Below are 15,988 nucleotides of genomic sequence, written 5' to 3'. Positions count from 1 at the left end.
TTTTAACAATAAATTAATTTGATGAATTAAAAAAATATTTAAAAAATATATCTTAGAATCAAATCTCGATCTAATATTATTTTTACAATGTAATATCCTTATAATTATATAAGATGATATCAGTTTAACGAAAATGCAATTTTCTTTTCTATCTCATATCTAATTTTCCGAAAGAAGTTTAATGGAGAAGATAAGACATGCAACAAGATATGATACCTAAAGAGATAGAGAACTTGAAGCTTTGTATTTTTTTTGTGTTTTATTTACATTGATAATAAATACTCACCAAATTTTGTGGTATTGAAAAATAATTTTATCTTTTTATTAAATTAAACACTGCCAACTATAAAAATAAATTAGCACAGAAATGGATCTTGTTTTTCTTTCTTCCTATTTGTTAGAATTTCACTCTGAACATTTGCATATATTCATAGTTATTGTTGTTACTTATCTTCACTTGTGTGTATGGTTTAAAGACCATTGCAGAGACTGTGGGAGATTGGTATTTTGAACGGAGGGCTGCAAAGGAAATAGATTGTCCCTATCCATGTGATAAAACGTGTGTCAATTTAATTAACAACACTTCATTACTAAACATTCATTGAACAGTCACCAATAATCTCTATTACTCCTTGTCTAAGACAAGGCAGCTAAATAATTGTCTGTATTGACAAAATCTCATAACAATCAATTATTTTTTAATAATAATCTATTTATTTAAAGATAGAAGTTTCTTTTAATCATGTAATTTCATTCGTTGCTCTTAATAGTATAGTATATTGCCACTGCAGAAGTTTGGCATGCTTTGCATGCATTTGTTATATATTAAAATACATCACATGATGGTGAAGAATACGAGTTGGTATTTGTTATATGAAAAATGAAATAATAATATTTTTAACATAGCAAAAATAATGTCTAAAACTATATGGTCTATTATCGCCCTTCAAGTTTTAAAGAGTAAATATATCACGTAATCAGTAATATGAATATGCTTCACTTTAAAAAATAAAATAAAATAAAATTATACATATGTATACGTATAGATATGTATGTATGTATGTATGTATTTCTTGTTTTGATCAAGGTAAACAAGGATTGAAGGTTCTAAATCAAAGTATAGAGAAAAGTCAGAGTTAAGAGTCAGAAAATGACAGTCAAAGTGATGAACAAGATTTGTTTCACAAGAAGAGATGTAGAAGCCAACAAAAACAAATAGCAAATGCTTTTGACTAGAGCATGGAATTGGAAGCAAGTTTTGAGAAGAACCCAAAACCAATCACAAAACCAAGACAGTTGGGATGGTTTGAAGCCAAATTTCACACAAGGCTTCAAATAAGGGGCTAGATGAGAATGAACAATCTTTCTCATAATAGTAAGAGAGCTCATCTAAATGATTCTCAGCATCAAGTATCCTTTTAAACTTGCAAGATATTCTTTGCCCACATTCATATGGTCATTAGAAAAAGGCATGCAACTTCTCCACCAAGTTCTTAAAAGAAGGGCTCACAACCTATTTCAAACATGAACCTGGAACCTTGCCCACGAGGTCAATCAAAGAACATCCAACATTTCTTGAGGAAGAGGATACCTAACAATAGACATGATTTCAATGAAATAGACACTAACATGAAGATCTTGGTAGATTGAGAGGAAGTGCTTGGCAATATGGAGGTGGCTATCTTTGAAGTATATTCAAGACCATTATCATATTTTCTACTTTAAAAAAAATCTTATTTATAAATATAGTTTTTAAGATGAATGAAATATTCAAAGGAGGTATCTAAAATTCTTTTATTACTTAGAATAAAAGTTTAATTCAAAAAAATATATGTAATATTTGTCTTAGGTGTTTATACTATATGAGGTGGTTATGAGAGTATTCAAAGAAATGAGTTTATATAAATAGTTAATTGTGTTTGCAAAGAATTATTTGAAATTTTGTTATTGGTATTTAGTGTCTAAAGTGGATGGAAATTTACCATCATTATTATTATTATTTTATCAAATTAAATAATTGATAGTGATGGAAGATTTGATAGGAAATGCAAGTTAGATAAGTATTGAAAATTTTCATTAACATGTTTAATGTTGGTATGGTTGAAATAAGTTAATTGGTCTAAATGATGTTTTGTATAAAAATATTCTAATGAATAAACAAGGTATGACCATTACATTTATAAGAGAACAAAGAGAGTTGAAAGTGTAAGCCTTCATTCATAATGTTAATCTTATCATGATTATAAACAACAATATATACTTTATGATAAACAATAATAATATAATTTGAAATATTATAGAACTATTTTGCTTGTTATAGATCTTGATTCTTACTTTTGATTTCTAAATTTGTAACGTTGATGCCTGACTTTCCTATGTTTGTATGGTTAACCGCCTATGACAATACACACAATATAGTATATTGACATCTTCCTCTTATCTTGTCTATTGTGCCCTTTGGAAAATTAGTGATTTTCACAAATTCATAAAGTACAATTTCATTTCAAAATAAATATACATTTTGTGTTTACAAACATCCTCCTCTATACTTAAAAGACCATTATCATATTTTCTACTTGACTAATCTTTAGATTTGATATGAGTTGCATGTATGATCCTTTCTTGAATTACTGGCTTGTTATTGAGTATTGCGGGGGCTCTTCTCCTTGAATAATACACATTGTATTGCTAATAAGTAATCTCCAACTTTGTTAGGGCTCCACTACTACCAATATTCATCTATATAAAGCTTAATATATTAATATTTTCATAATATGCAATTATTTTAATTCATATATATGGGTGTTAGTCTAATAGCTATCCCCAAGATATAAAGACTCTAATGAGAGAACTAAAATTGGTGTGCTAAATGTTAAAATCTCACCCTAGTCATATTATGTGTTTTTTAACCCTTTTATTGGAAAAACTTTTTGAGTTCTTATAAAGAAACTATTGTAACTAGTATATTGTAAGATTACATAATGATATTCTTTCTTCTTTTTTGGTGTTGTTAGGCTGTAATGACTTTTACAAATGTTTATACAAATATTTTTTAAATCCCTCTGCAAAATTTAATTTAAATTGTTGCTCTTAACATTTCTTTAATATCCCCAATAAGATATTATGCAAATATAAATTATAAAATTCTTTTGTTGTAATATCTTGAACTATTACTTATGTCAATATTCTTTTAAATGGTATGCTCTCAAGCTTATTTATTTCACCCTACCCTTGCAAACTCAAAAATTCCTTCATATTACATTTACACAATAACATTAAACCCAATATTACATGTGTGGTTCACAAAATGAAGATAGACTATTGCTTTAAATGTTTTATCCTAATTTAATAAGCCCAAAAAACTCCTCATTATTACACATTAATGTTGGAGCATATTAGAGTTTATCTATTTACTCTAATTAAATTTACGTAGTCATTTAATATTGTTCATGTTAGTTATCTTAAGTCTCATTCTAGATTAAAATGAGATAGCATCTTGCATTTAATCTTGTTACAGGATACTTGTAACTACTCCCTCCTCACTTGCCTATATAAGCAAGTTCATTTGTATATTGTATTGAATATCAATTCCGAGCAATTCATTTTAAGTGAATCTCAAGAATTGCTTCTCAATTTCCATTGTACTTCATTGCTCAAGATGTAAGGTTGAATAGTTTCTTGGTTGATCCATTGAACGTCGTCCAAGCAAATTACCTTGCTGATCAAAAAAAATTGAGCGTTTGATAAGAGATTCGCTATTCATCTTCTTACAGTCAAGTTCGTAAAATTGATATCATTTCGATGTTCAAAATTCTCAAAATTTTCAAAAGTCGCCTCCATTCAATCTGCTGTAATGATCGTAGAGACGTTTTCCTTTTTCCATCTCTCAACGATATTCATACTTGCAGTGACTGGAAGAGTGATTAATTTCAATTTTTCTTGTAACATCCATTTTGGAGCAATGATCATTATTATGTTTGCAACATCGACATCCTTTTTGGAGAGATGGTCATTATTGTGGAGCAATATTCTTCCCTCCAACATATTGTTGCAACGCATAATTTGCATCGACTTCAAAATGAGTGCGATTTTATTTTGATCAGATTCAGATTTTATTCAAAGGCTACAAATATTTGGAGGAGTGTTGTTTTGTTGGTGACCATCCATCCATTGTACCAACGCCTTCCAATGATGGCCAATCGTCATCAATCACCCCCTACCAGTCGTCCTTGTCCATTCAGGTGCCTTGTTCTAGCTTCATAGGCTATTTTTTAATTTGTCATAGTTGTAATTGTTGTTCACTTGGCAAATTTAACATTTGGGAAATATACAAATATCTTTTGTGTGGTGTCTATAACATTTTCGTCCTTTGTGTGCTCTTGTAAGCATGTTAGACCTGAGGATTGAATTGCTCACTCCATACAATTATCACACATGGAAGCTCAAAATGGCCCAATTGTTGCAATCACGAGGTCTTTGGCAACTATTGGATGAAGACCAACTTGAATTCACTACGGCATTTGAACAATTTGTTCGTAGAAACAAGATGGATGAGGTGAGAGGACTCATCGAACTTCATGTGTATGATAATTTGTTGTTTCATATTGCCAAGTGTAAAATACTAAAAGAGGTGTGGGATAAGCTTGCAGAGTTGTATGGAAAGGTCAACTAGTTCAAGATCTCGCAGATTCAAGATGATCTTACCTCTCTCACTCCACATGCATTTCCCACAATTCAAGATTTTCTCGCTCAATTCAAGTTGATATTATCACAATTGAGGGGGTGTGGTCATGAAAAAGAAGATAAGAAGTGTATTTTCTTGATCCTATCTAAGCTTCAAGGTCCATTTTCAGTGTTTGCTTCTAACTTCTACTCTACTATGGGTGTTATGGGAGGAGATCACAAGATGCCTTCTTTTGAGGAGTTTTGTGATTGATTGATTAGGGACCAAGTCAAGTTGGTTATGATAGATCCTCTTCCTAAGAGTCATGCTTTGGTGGCTCGATCCTCCAAAAGCAAGGGGAAGAACACGAACAAGCCCAAGACAGAATCCAACGACACTTCATCTCCCTCTTCCAAATAGGTGAACTCTAAAAAGGAGAGACCCAAATGTTCTCTTTGTAAGAAATTTGGGCATAATGCTGAGAATTGCAATAAGGACAAACCCTCATGTGGTTTAATTGGGAAAGAATAATTAGCTTGTTAAATAATTAAAATTATTTAATTATTGTGAACTAAAATACATTATGAAAAAATTAATTAAATAATTTAAAATGATTTAATTAATATGTGTGAGGAAAATAAATGGATAAATTAATCAAATAATACAAATTATTTAATTAAAGTGAATGATGAAAAATGATGAAATAATTAAAATTATTTAATTAAATTTGATATCAAGAGAACATGTTAGCTTAATTAAATAATTAAAAATATTTAATTAATGTCAATTAGAGAAAAGGATGAAAAATAAGGAAGAGGCATGACAAAACTGTTTGTCACTTTTAGGTGTCTACATTACCTTCAGATGACCAATTGATTTTGTTCAAAAGGTTACAAAACTTGAGATAAAGGGAAGTAGATATAAAGGAATATATTAAGGAGCTCTACAAGCTCACCATAAGGGTTGGGAACATAGAAGATGATTTAGAAAATATAGCAAGGTATTTGAATGGACTACGCTATAACATCCAAGATGAAACTAGTTTACTAAATTTTAGAAGCATAGAGGAAGGCTATCAATATGCCTTAAAGGAATCAGAAACATTATTTAAAAGGCAGCAAAATAATTCAATATGAAGATAAAGGTCCACTATTGAAAAGGAACAAGTGAGTAGTTGTAGAGGAACACAAGCATGTGAAGTAGAAAATGATAATTCATAAAGTAATGATTTCAATCAATGTAAAGTGGGAAGAGGATATTTCTGAAGAGAAAATGGTTATTGTGAAAGAGGTCAAGGAAGAGGTTTCATAGTCTGATGCTACCAATGTGGAGAAGTTGGTAACGAATCATTTCAAATTCCTCTAATATAACAAGATAGTAGTAGAAAGAGTATGACTCGAAATCATGTTGCACAAGCAGATGTAGAAAGTGTTGCATCACCTCAACATATACAATAACTAGATCAAGGAGAATAATTAATGTTCAAGAGAGTGTTTCTATAACTAGAGAAGGAGAAACAAGAACCTAAACAAAGAAAAAGTTTATTCAATATTGTGTGCAAACTAGGTGGAAAGTATTGCAAGGTGACTATGGATAGTGGAAGTATAAATAATATAGTCCCTCAAAAAATGGTGGAGAAACTCAATTTGAAGTAGCTTAAACACCTTAATCCATACGAGGTCTCATTTTTGTAGAAAGGATGTCAATTAGTGGGAGTGAGTAGTGCTTAGTTAATTTTTAGATTGGTAACTATAAAGATGAAATCATATGTGATGTAATATACATGGATGCTTGTCATATTCTTTTGAGTCGACCTTGATAATTTGATAGAGAAGTTATGTATGATGGAAGAAGAAATATGTACACTATCGTCAAGGAAGGAAATAAAATTAATTTAAGCCCATTGAAGGAAATTTTTGAGATTAATATAGTCATATAGTATGTTTGAGCATGGAGAAACAATTGTTGAGGGTAGCAAAAGTTGGGAGTCATCCACACAAATTGGGTAATCACAAAGAGAGAAGTGGTATTGAAGGTAGGTAGAAAATTTCCAAAAGACGTGAAAGAATTATAAAGAGAGAACATTAAATATGTTGATTTCAAGAGTAAAATTTATAAATTTGAAGTTGGAGATTTTGTATTTTCTCATTTACAAAAGAAAAAATTATAAAAGGGGTCCATAATGAGCTAAAATAGAAGGTACTAGGACCATGTTAGCTCTTAAAGGAATTTTACAACATGTGTTTATGCAATACATCTTCTCAAAAAAGTAAATATTTCATCAATTTTTATTATAAAAGATTTGTATCCTTATTTATTATAAAGGACAAAAAGTGTAAAATTAGATGAATGTTTAGATGTACAAGTGGATAAGTGGATGCAACAATTGCCTAGAAAGAAGAAAAATATGAAAGAAAATAAGGAATATTGAAAGATGATTAATATTCAAAAAGATGAAGAGATTATCCATCTTAAAGGTAAAGATGTGATTAACATCGCAAGATTCTTCAATGTTCATAAGTTTAAACCTATGGAAAATTTATGTCTACCTGGTGCATTCAATGCAAGGGAATATATGCTCATCACTAATAATTTCGGTTATTACTTTCTATTTATTTAGGCATACTATTATTAGATTGACAATGAGAACCTAGAGTGGACTTTTATTTTTAGGTGGGCCATGGTAAGGACAATCCTCTACAATTGGTGCAATCAAAATGTAATAGTTAAATCTTATTTAGACTTATTCCAAAAATATAATGTATGACACTTCAAATTTGATGTAGATTCTTGTCACCAAATTAGGCATTATGGATTAGGGGCTAATAACGCCTTGTTTATGGAGGAAAGTGATAGTGGTAATGGTTGTATTTTTGGCTTGATTATTCTAGGAGCAGTGAGGTTCCAATAAAAAAGATCAATTCCCATTTAAACATAGAGTATGGGAGGGAAAAAGAGAAGGTTTCGGTGAAGATCTTTTGGTAGGAGTGTTGGAAATGTTGTCATTGATGTCAAAGTGTGGTTTGTTCATAAAGGGAGATTGTTGGATTTATGGTCATTGGTGTCAAAGTGAGATTGTTGGAGATATTGTCATTGATGAAAAATGTTGTTGATGTTGGAGTTTGGGAGATTGTTTTTTATATTGAATTTAATTGGAGACTGACTCGTGAAATTTTATTATTTTGAAAGAGGTATAATTTGAGGTTGATTCATAGAATTTTATAATTTTGAAATAGGTTTTATTGGAGACCAACTCATGGAATTTTATTATTATGATTTAATTTTGTACGACCAACCTATGTGTTTTATGTAATTACCAAAGGGGTATACAAATGTGAAGCATGTTTATAAGTATGATTTGTGATAAAAAATTTCATCATTTGAATATAGAGAAAAAAAATTAATGCAAATGAGATTTTATGTAGTGTGAAAGTGCAAATAAATATGTTCATTATCCATTGAAGAAGCAACATCCAAAAGGTGAAATTTTGTAGAAGAGGTTGGTGCCTCCTAAAAGAAGAGATTGGTGTCTCATGTTGAGTCGATGCTCAACTGTGGGGATGGTGTCTTCAGTAAGTTGGTGCTTGCAAATTTTGTAAATGGGGATAGATATCTCTAGTGGGTTGGTGCTTGCAAATATTGTAAGATCATTTTAATTTTGTTGTGACTGGATTTGGGGACAATAGATCCAAGTAGTCTTTGTTTTTTATTTTCTCTGAAAAGAATTTCCATCTTAATCTTATGTTTCTTAATTGATTAGGTATTATGTGATTGATTTATTGTGGTTGTTATATTTTAATAAGTAAAATATTATCTTGTATTGATTCACCCCCCTTGTTAGTATAAGTGTGTGCTCATAAATTGGTATCGGGGTAGGTTCCTTTAGAAATAGTTTAACTGCTAGAAGGTAAATCTCGGGAGCACACATGGCTTGTCAAGAAGGGTTCTCCTCAAATAGAGCTCCATTGTTTGACAAAACAAACTATGCATTATAGAGAATATGGATCCAAACTTATCTAATGGCTTTTGGCTTTGATATTTGGAAATTAGTAGTGAGTGATTCTTCATTGATGGATCAAGCTAGGAAGAAGGATAGTAAAAACAATGCAAGAGCCATGAATGTTATCTTGTGTGATTTGTCTAAATCTGAGTTTACCAAGGTAATGCACCATGACTCAACAAAAGAAATTTGGGAAAAAGTTAAAAACATATATTAAGGTGATGACAAAGTTAAGAAGGTAAAGTTCCAAACCCATAGAAGATAATTCAAAAGCTATAAAATGAAAGACAAAAATAATTATTCCAACCTATCTACTTAATTTAGATGAAATCATCAACACCATCAAATGACTTGGTGAAAAGTTTGAAGATTCAATACTTTTACAAAAGATGCTAAGCTCTCCCCACTTAATATTTGATGCAAAGGTTTCCAACATTGAAGAAATTAAATACTTGGATGCATTAGCAATTGATGAACTACATTGGATCCTCACGACATATGAAATGAGGGCTAAAAAAGAGAATCCGTTAAAGCAATAAGTAGTCCTTCTTTGTGGTTTTATCCTCGAAAGGGTTTCAATATAAATTTTGTGTTCTTAATTGTGTGGATATTGTATGTTTTCTATTATTGAAATTTGATTAAGTAAAAGTTTTCCTTCTACCGATTCACCCCCTCTCAATTTAAGTGTGTTCTCCTCAATTTGTATCAAAGCAAAAATGTCACAAATGCTTGAGGAATCTAAAATGATCATCATCAGCCTTAAGATTCAACTAGAAGAGAGAAAGAGGATAGAAGAGTTGGTGAGGACTCGGCTGAAGACAAAGAAAGAAGATTGTGAGAAGTTGAAGTCTAAAATTGTTACCTTTAGGAAAGAACAAAAGAAAACAATTGCTTAGCAAACAAAAGCTTGAAGTTTGAGAATAGTACTAAAATTATAGATGACATTATCAATTGCCAAAGATCACCATGTTGGCAATTGACACTCATTTGATTGGTTTCATATGTTGTTATTGATGGCAACATGTTTCGGCTTCATTCTTTGGTTTGGTACTTCACTGGTAGGAAGGATTCTATGGGTACCGGCATTGGAGGGTGACATGATTTGCAGATCAGGCAAGGATAATAACCGGCAAACAGGGTACCGATATAGGAGGTCGACATCATTGGTGGATCCGACAATCAGCAATTCATTTTGTTATTTATGTATATATGTAATGAGCTGACATGTATAATCATTTTGTATTATTTATGTAAGCCGACATGAGTCATGAAGGACTATAAGGGTATATAGGTCACTTATTAGATCATTTTGATATATGAATATGATGATGATGTTGTTAGATTAGCTCAGTAATGTGAAGATCATGTATATGAGGCCATTTGTGTAAGAGATCAATGATCTGTAGATGATTTTGGATGCGCTCACAGAGTGAAGGTTATTTCGGTAAGAGTTTAGGGTTTCAGAATCGGAACAGTCGGAGCTTGAAATGGAACTCGATCAGGCATAGCAGATGCATTAAATGAGTTCAGTTTTATGTTTCATTATTCAAAGTGACTATAGTCAATGAGACTCCTTTGTGTTGAGCAGTGTGCTCTAGGCGATAAGCCTTCCTGCATGTGCAGGCCCCCATATTATGTAATATCTATTCATACGGCCAGTGGATTGATATTGTGGGTCACAAATCCCACCGTGGCTTTTCCTCTTTGAGGTTTTCCACATATAAACTCTTTGTGTTATGGTATTCATTTGTGTGATTGGTTCATTGATTGCTTTACTTCTTTCAATTATATATGTACCATTTTACCGGTTGGTGAATGCATGTTATAATAAGGTTAAATTTGAACATTCTAACAGAACATTGATTCACCTCCCCCCTCTCACTGTTCTTGGATTCCAACAATTGGTATCAAAGCTTTGTGCATCGGAGGAAGTCTAATAGCTTGAGGGAGATCCTAAACCCAGAATCCATGGAAATGAGTATGGAGAAGCAACTTGAGGTAGCACTTGAAGATTATGATGCTGAAAGGGTGAAGAACTTGAAGTTACAATCTATGAATTAAATTCTGCAAAGGAATTCATTCTTATCCTATAAGAGAGGTTGTTATTTGTTCAAGCTAGGAGGAACTTTTGCAAAATCGGGATACTGAAGAGAAAGATGCCCTTGATGAAAAATGTGAAAAGCTGGGTCAAGAGAATGTTGTCATGAGGAATGAAATGAAAGTCGTAACTATGAGGATGTCAAAGGAGATTGAAGACCAGAAGATGAATGAAGAAAACCTTGGGAGATCTCTGAAAGACAGATCTGAAGAATGCATCCAGTTGGCTCATGAAAATGATATATTGAGAACAAAATTAGTACAATCTCAAAGCAATGAACAAGAACTTGAAAGACAGATGATAATCCTAAGAGATGATCTGACTATTGTAAATGAGTACAAGGACAAATTCAAGGTTAGTTCGGCACAACTTAATGAACTATTGGAAAGCCAAAGACAACAGAGATTCCAGAGGACTTGGATTTGAACCAGGTCAATGCTCTGATACTGCAAATGAAGATCAGAACAATCGGAACAAGAGGACACAGGTAAGGCATCTCAATGCTTACAAATTCAATGGTAGATGGTTTGTTTGTAATAAATTTGGTTATATGGCTAGGCAATGTAGAAATAGAGCAAAGGGTAAATGAACAAAGTTGGGTCCCAATCTCGCGGAAGTCCGCGGGTTGGGAAAAGATCCCACTAGAAACGGGTGCCTGATTTTTACAAATTGGGCACCCGTTTCGCTTCGGGTGCCCGAGCCATTAAAAAATGGGCACCCAAAGCTAAACGAGCGCCCGTTTCTGGAATGTTTTTTTTTTTTAAAACCATTTTCCATCATTTTCACTGTTTCAAAAATGGGTAAACGTTTCAGAGGAGCACGGAACCCGGTTTTTTCATCCGAGCTGACCCCCCAAACCATTTTTTACCTCCTTCCAGGTACGTAGTTTTATTTTTAATATTATGTTTTATTTATTTTTATTATTTTTCATTAAAAAATGTTAATTTATTGTTATTATTTTTCATAAAAAAATGTTAATTTATTGTTATTTTTTAATTTTAGTGTTTTAAAGTTTGAAAAATATTTTTAATTTTATTTTATTTCATGTTTAAAATAGTTTTTAGTTTTTAAATATTGCAAAAAACATGAATAGTAAAAACCATAGGAAAAAACAAAAAACAAAAACGTAAACGAACATAAACATTAGACACAAAAAACAGACAATAAACCTTGAACAGAAAAATGAACACTAAACCCTAGATAGAAAAAAACAAACAATAAACCCTAGAAAATAAACGAACAACAAACCCTAAAAAATTAACAAACAATAAACCCCCCTTCTCTCTCACACACACGTACACATTACCATCTCTGTCATTACTCTCTCTCTCTCTCTCTCTCTCTCTCTCTCTCTCTCACACACACACACACACACACACACACACACATTACCCCCCTCTCTCTCTTTCACATGTTACCCTCTCTCTATCATTACCTACTCTCTATCTCTCAAATTATCTATTCTCTCTCTAACTCGTTGTATCTCAATTACCTCATCTCTCTCTCTCTCTCTCTCTCTCTCTCTCTCTCTCTCTCTCTCTCTCTCTCTCTCTCTCTCTCTCTCTCTCTCTCTATATATATATATATATATATATATATATATATATATTTTAATCATGCGTAAAAGTTTGCATGTTTAAATTTATATTTCTAAATGTTGTATTTAATTATAGGATTCTTTTGTAAAAGTTAGATGTTTAATTTATGTTTAAATTGAACTTTAAAATGATAATGAATATGAATGTATTTTTTTGTGTGTGAAAAATAGGGTTTTTAAATTTGATAATACTCTAACTATCACTATTAATCCTCACTACTTCCTAACTTAGCCCAATCTCTAAAGATATACTATATATTTACAAACATGATAACATGTCCTTTTTCTTATTTTTTCTCTTTGCTTTATCATTTTATCTTCCTCTAATAACCAATGCCTCCTTTTTATAGTAAATGCCCCCCTAATAAGAGAGATAAAATGAGAATACAAAACTCCCCATAAAGAAGTAGGTCACGTGCTAAAGATGAAAGATTGAAGAAAAAACATGATCCATTACTTGCAAACAACATTTTTTTTCCTTTAGGAAGAAATAAATACATTGGTGACTGGAAATGTCATTATAATAAGTTGGGTAAATACAAAATTCAAATCTAAATAGACTTGTGTCTCTAAAAACTTCGCAAATATTCACATGTTGGAACAAAATGATGATAAAGAATCTTGTGAGGATCGAACTAGAATGAGAGCCAAAGATAATATGATGGGTTGCCAATGATGGCATAGCTATCATTAAAGAGGATATTAATATCCTCAAACTAATATTTAACATATGTAATTCTAAACTCCTCAAACAAGGATAATATATTCAAAAGATATGAATCCCAAGTGGTCATGTTTAGAAGGTGATTAATGCCATGCTAGACTAAATCAATTGGGTTTATGGAATTGGTGATAATAATCTAAAATAATAAAAAATATTTAAGATGGATATTAGGTCTTGATAGGATGAGTACTTGAAGAATGAGACAAGCCTCTAAATTGTCAAAACATGAAAGACCTATGATATAATAAATTTCCTCTTAAGTATCACCATCGAAGGGTATGTGATCTTCATCTACAAAGGGAATGAAACAATCTACAATAGGATCCTCTAGGAATGAAGAGATATGCGGGTCTCCATGGATCTCCTAAAGTCTACTCCAAAGTGTGTGGGGGAAATCAATATCCAATACAATACACATAGAATCATGATCTTGATACTAGATCAAATCACTCCTACATGGTCAATGATGTTACACCAAGATTATATAATTTCTAGTGTTTCTAGTTTAGGTATGAGTCCATACATAAAAGGAAAATGATTGCACCACCTAAAACTTATCAAGATATCATTTTACGAAAGAATCATAGTTATCCCTTTCTAATTTTACCACAAAAGGATGAATAGAGAAACCTATGATACCTCCTCAAATAAAAAATTAAAAGATCAATAAAATCAATACATATCAAACAAATTCATCTCATGTAAGACGGTCATTTTCAAGTGCCAAGATGTCCAAGTAAATGACTAGAATGTGAAATCACAAAAAATAAAATATAAAATACGAGGGAATATTCTAGAAAATAATTGTGTGATCTATGAAGATTTATGAACCACCTTTTCAATGCCACATGAAGAATGAAAAAATATGCTCTCTATCAAAAGTTACGAGGCTTTAAATTTACATAGCTTGATTTGAGTTAAGAGGACAATAAATCACACTACTGGTAGATTTAATAAAAATAAGAATCAAATATAGATCAATATTGGAATCACATTTTGTGGGTTGCGACTTTGAACAAGAAAATACCAATATAAAATTGAATATAAAAAAAAATAGTTTTTTTTTTTGTTTTAACTCTTCCAAGAGTAGAGAACCTACTATTTATTCAAGCTTCAACTTAGTGTAGTACTACTAGTTACGATCACTAAAGCATCCCATGATTCTAGCAAAGAACACAACAAAGTAGTACATGTATTGACAAGTTCATAGATATAACTTATGACTTTAATGAATTTAGTTAAAACCAAAAGAGAGTAGTTGAATCAAATCCTATCAAGTTGAAAATATAAAGTGGTAGCCTAATTGACGATAATGGTTAAATATTGCAAGGGTACTAAATTGTAATTCCATGGAAGTTACCTTCTTTGAAAAGATGAACTACACAGTGCTACTATTAAACTATGATTAGAAGCCTCTCATGACAAGATGGTCAACTATTATGGGTCCCAAAGTACAACTATCATAGGTATTGTAATCATCCATCTCTCTATAACAAACACACAAATGCATCATGATGGCCCAAAATGCCAACTAAAAAAAAATCTTAATCAAGAATGAGCCCTCAGTGGACTCTAGAGGAGATGATTATTCATTATCTAAATTAGTGGAGTCATTTTATTCATTGTCTATTCTCTCTCTCTCTCTCATGATTATTTTTGTGATTTTGATGGAACTTATACTAATGCATCTTTAGATGTTACAAAGTATTGTTTGAGTTGCATGGGCATTATGATGTTTTATTTTGTAGAATATTTCTTATACTTTGATTTAAGTGGATAATATTTCTTAAATGATGCTTATTATTAAAATAGACCCACCTATTAATAATATTATAGATCTATGTGAGTTTCCTTTTTTTATATTTAAGTTGGTAAATTGTATTTAATTATAAGTTTTTTTGGAAGGTGAAATGTAAATTAAATAGTAATTGTAAATTTTCATGTTTGTATATATATGTAAATTATTTTCACATAATGGATGAGTTTGAGATAGATGAGCTATTAGGTCTAGTGCCACCTCCACCTTCACCCCCTCCACCTCCACCTCCACCTCCACCCGATCAGTTGAGGCAGACCATTAGGACGAATATTGATTCTTTGATTAGAGATATCCATACCATTAGACGTGAGCCTCATCCACCTCCGTAGTTGTTGTGCCTTGCAAATAGTATGCAATGGATTGTACAGCCTATACAAGATTTAGATAGCGAGTTGGATAGCTATTGTAGTTGGTGGGAGGGATTGCGTGCATTTTACATTGATGGCCTAACATACAAACAAGTCAATGAATGGTAATTTATTTTAAATTTTTAGTATTTAATTACTTTATAAGTGAATTATGCAAGTAACTTCTTCTCATGTTAAATCTTCTTCTCATGTAAAATCTTTTAATAATGTACAGGAGGGTGGAGACACTGATATTGCACACACACGGGATGGTGCATCTCAGGACCACGTGCAGCAAGATGATTCATCTCAGCCACCTTCATGTGGAGTGAAGAGGACTGCAGATGAGATCATGCAAGTTCTTAGATTATATATTTTAGATCATGTCATGTTATTGTATTATGGACTTTTTATGATGACACTTGTTATATGTTATCTTGGGACTTGTTATTATGTGATTATATATAGGACTTGTTATGTGATTATATATAGGACTTTATATTATGTTATTTTGTTGCTATTATGATATCAGGTTGTTTTATGTGATTTGGCGCACTCTAGTGATTATATATGTGATGTTGTTTTGTTATTATGTTATTTGGACTTGTTTCAATGTCATTTCCTTATTATTATTTTTTCAAAACTTGTTATTATGTCATCAGGAATTGTTATGTGATTATATATAGGACTTTTTATTATGTCATTTCATTGCTATTATGATATCAAGTCTTGTTATGTGA

At 31.5% G+C, this 15,988-nt stretch overlaps 1 protein-coding gene across 2 annotated transcripts in view; it reads left to right on the top strand.

Moving 5' to 3' along the window:
* LOC131047798 (pectin acetylesterase 12) overlaps positions 1 to 740 on the top strand; it is a 160,916-nt gene extending 160,176 nt beyond the window's left edge. For both annotated transcript variants that reach the window (XM_057981582.2, XM_057981581.2), the window contains exon 12: positions 477 to 740. In XM_057981582.2, the coding sequence (XP_057837565.1) occupies positions 477 to 534 (58 nt within the window). In that variant the 3' untranslated portion in view covers positions 535 to 740. The remainder of the gene's footprint in view (positions 1 to 476) is intronic.
* Positions 741 to 15,988: the final 15,248 nt, after the last annotated feature.

Source organism: Cryptomeria japonica, chromosome 8 (assembly GCF_030272615.1).
Source record: "Cryptomeria japonica chromosome 8, Sugi_1.0, whole genome shotgun sequence".
In the NCBI taxonomy this organism is placed as follows: Eukaryota; Viridiplantae; Streptophyta; class Pinopsida; order Cupressales; family Cupressaceae; genus Cryptomeria; species Cryptomeria japonica.
Note: the sequence above shows the minus strand (reverse complement) of the source record. Positions and strands in the feature narration are given on the sequence as shown.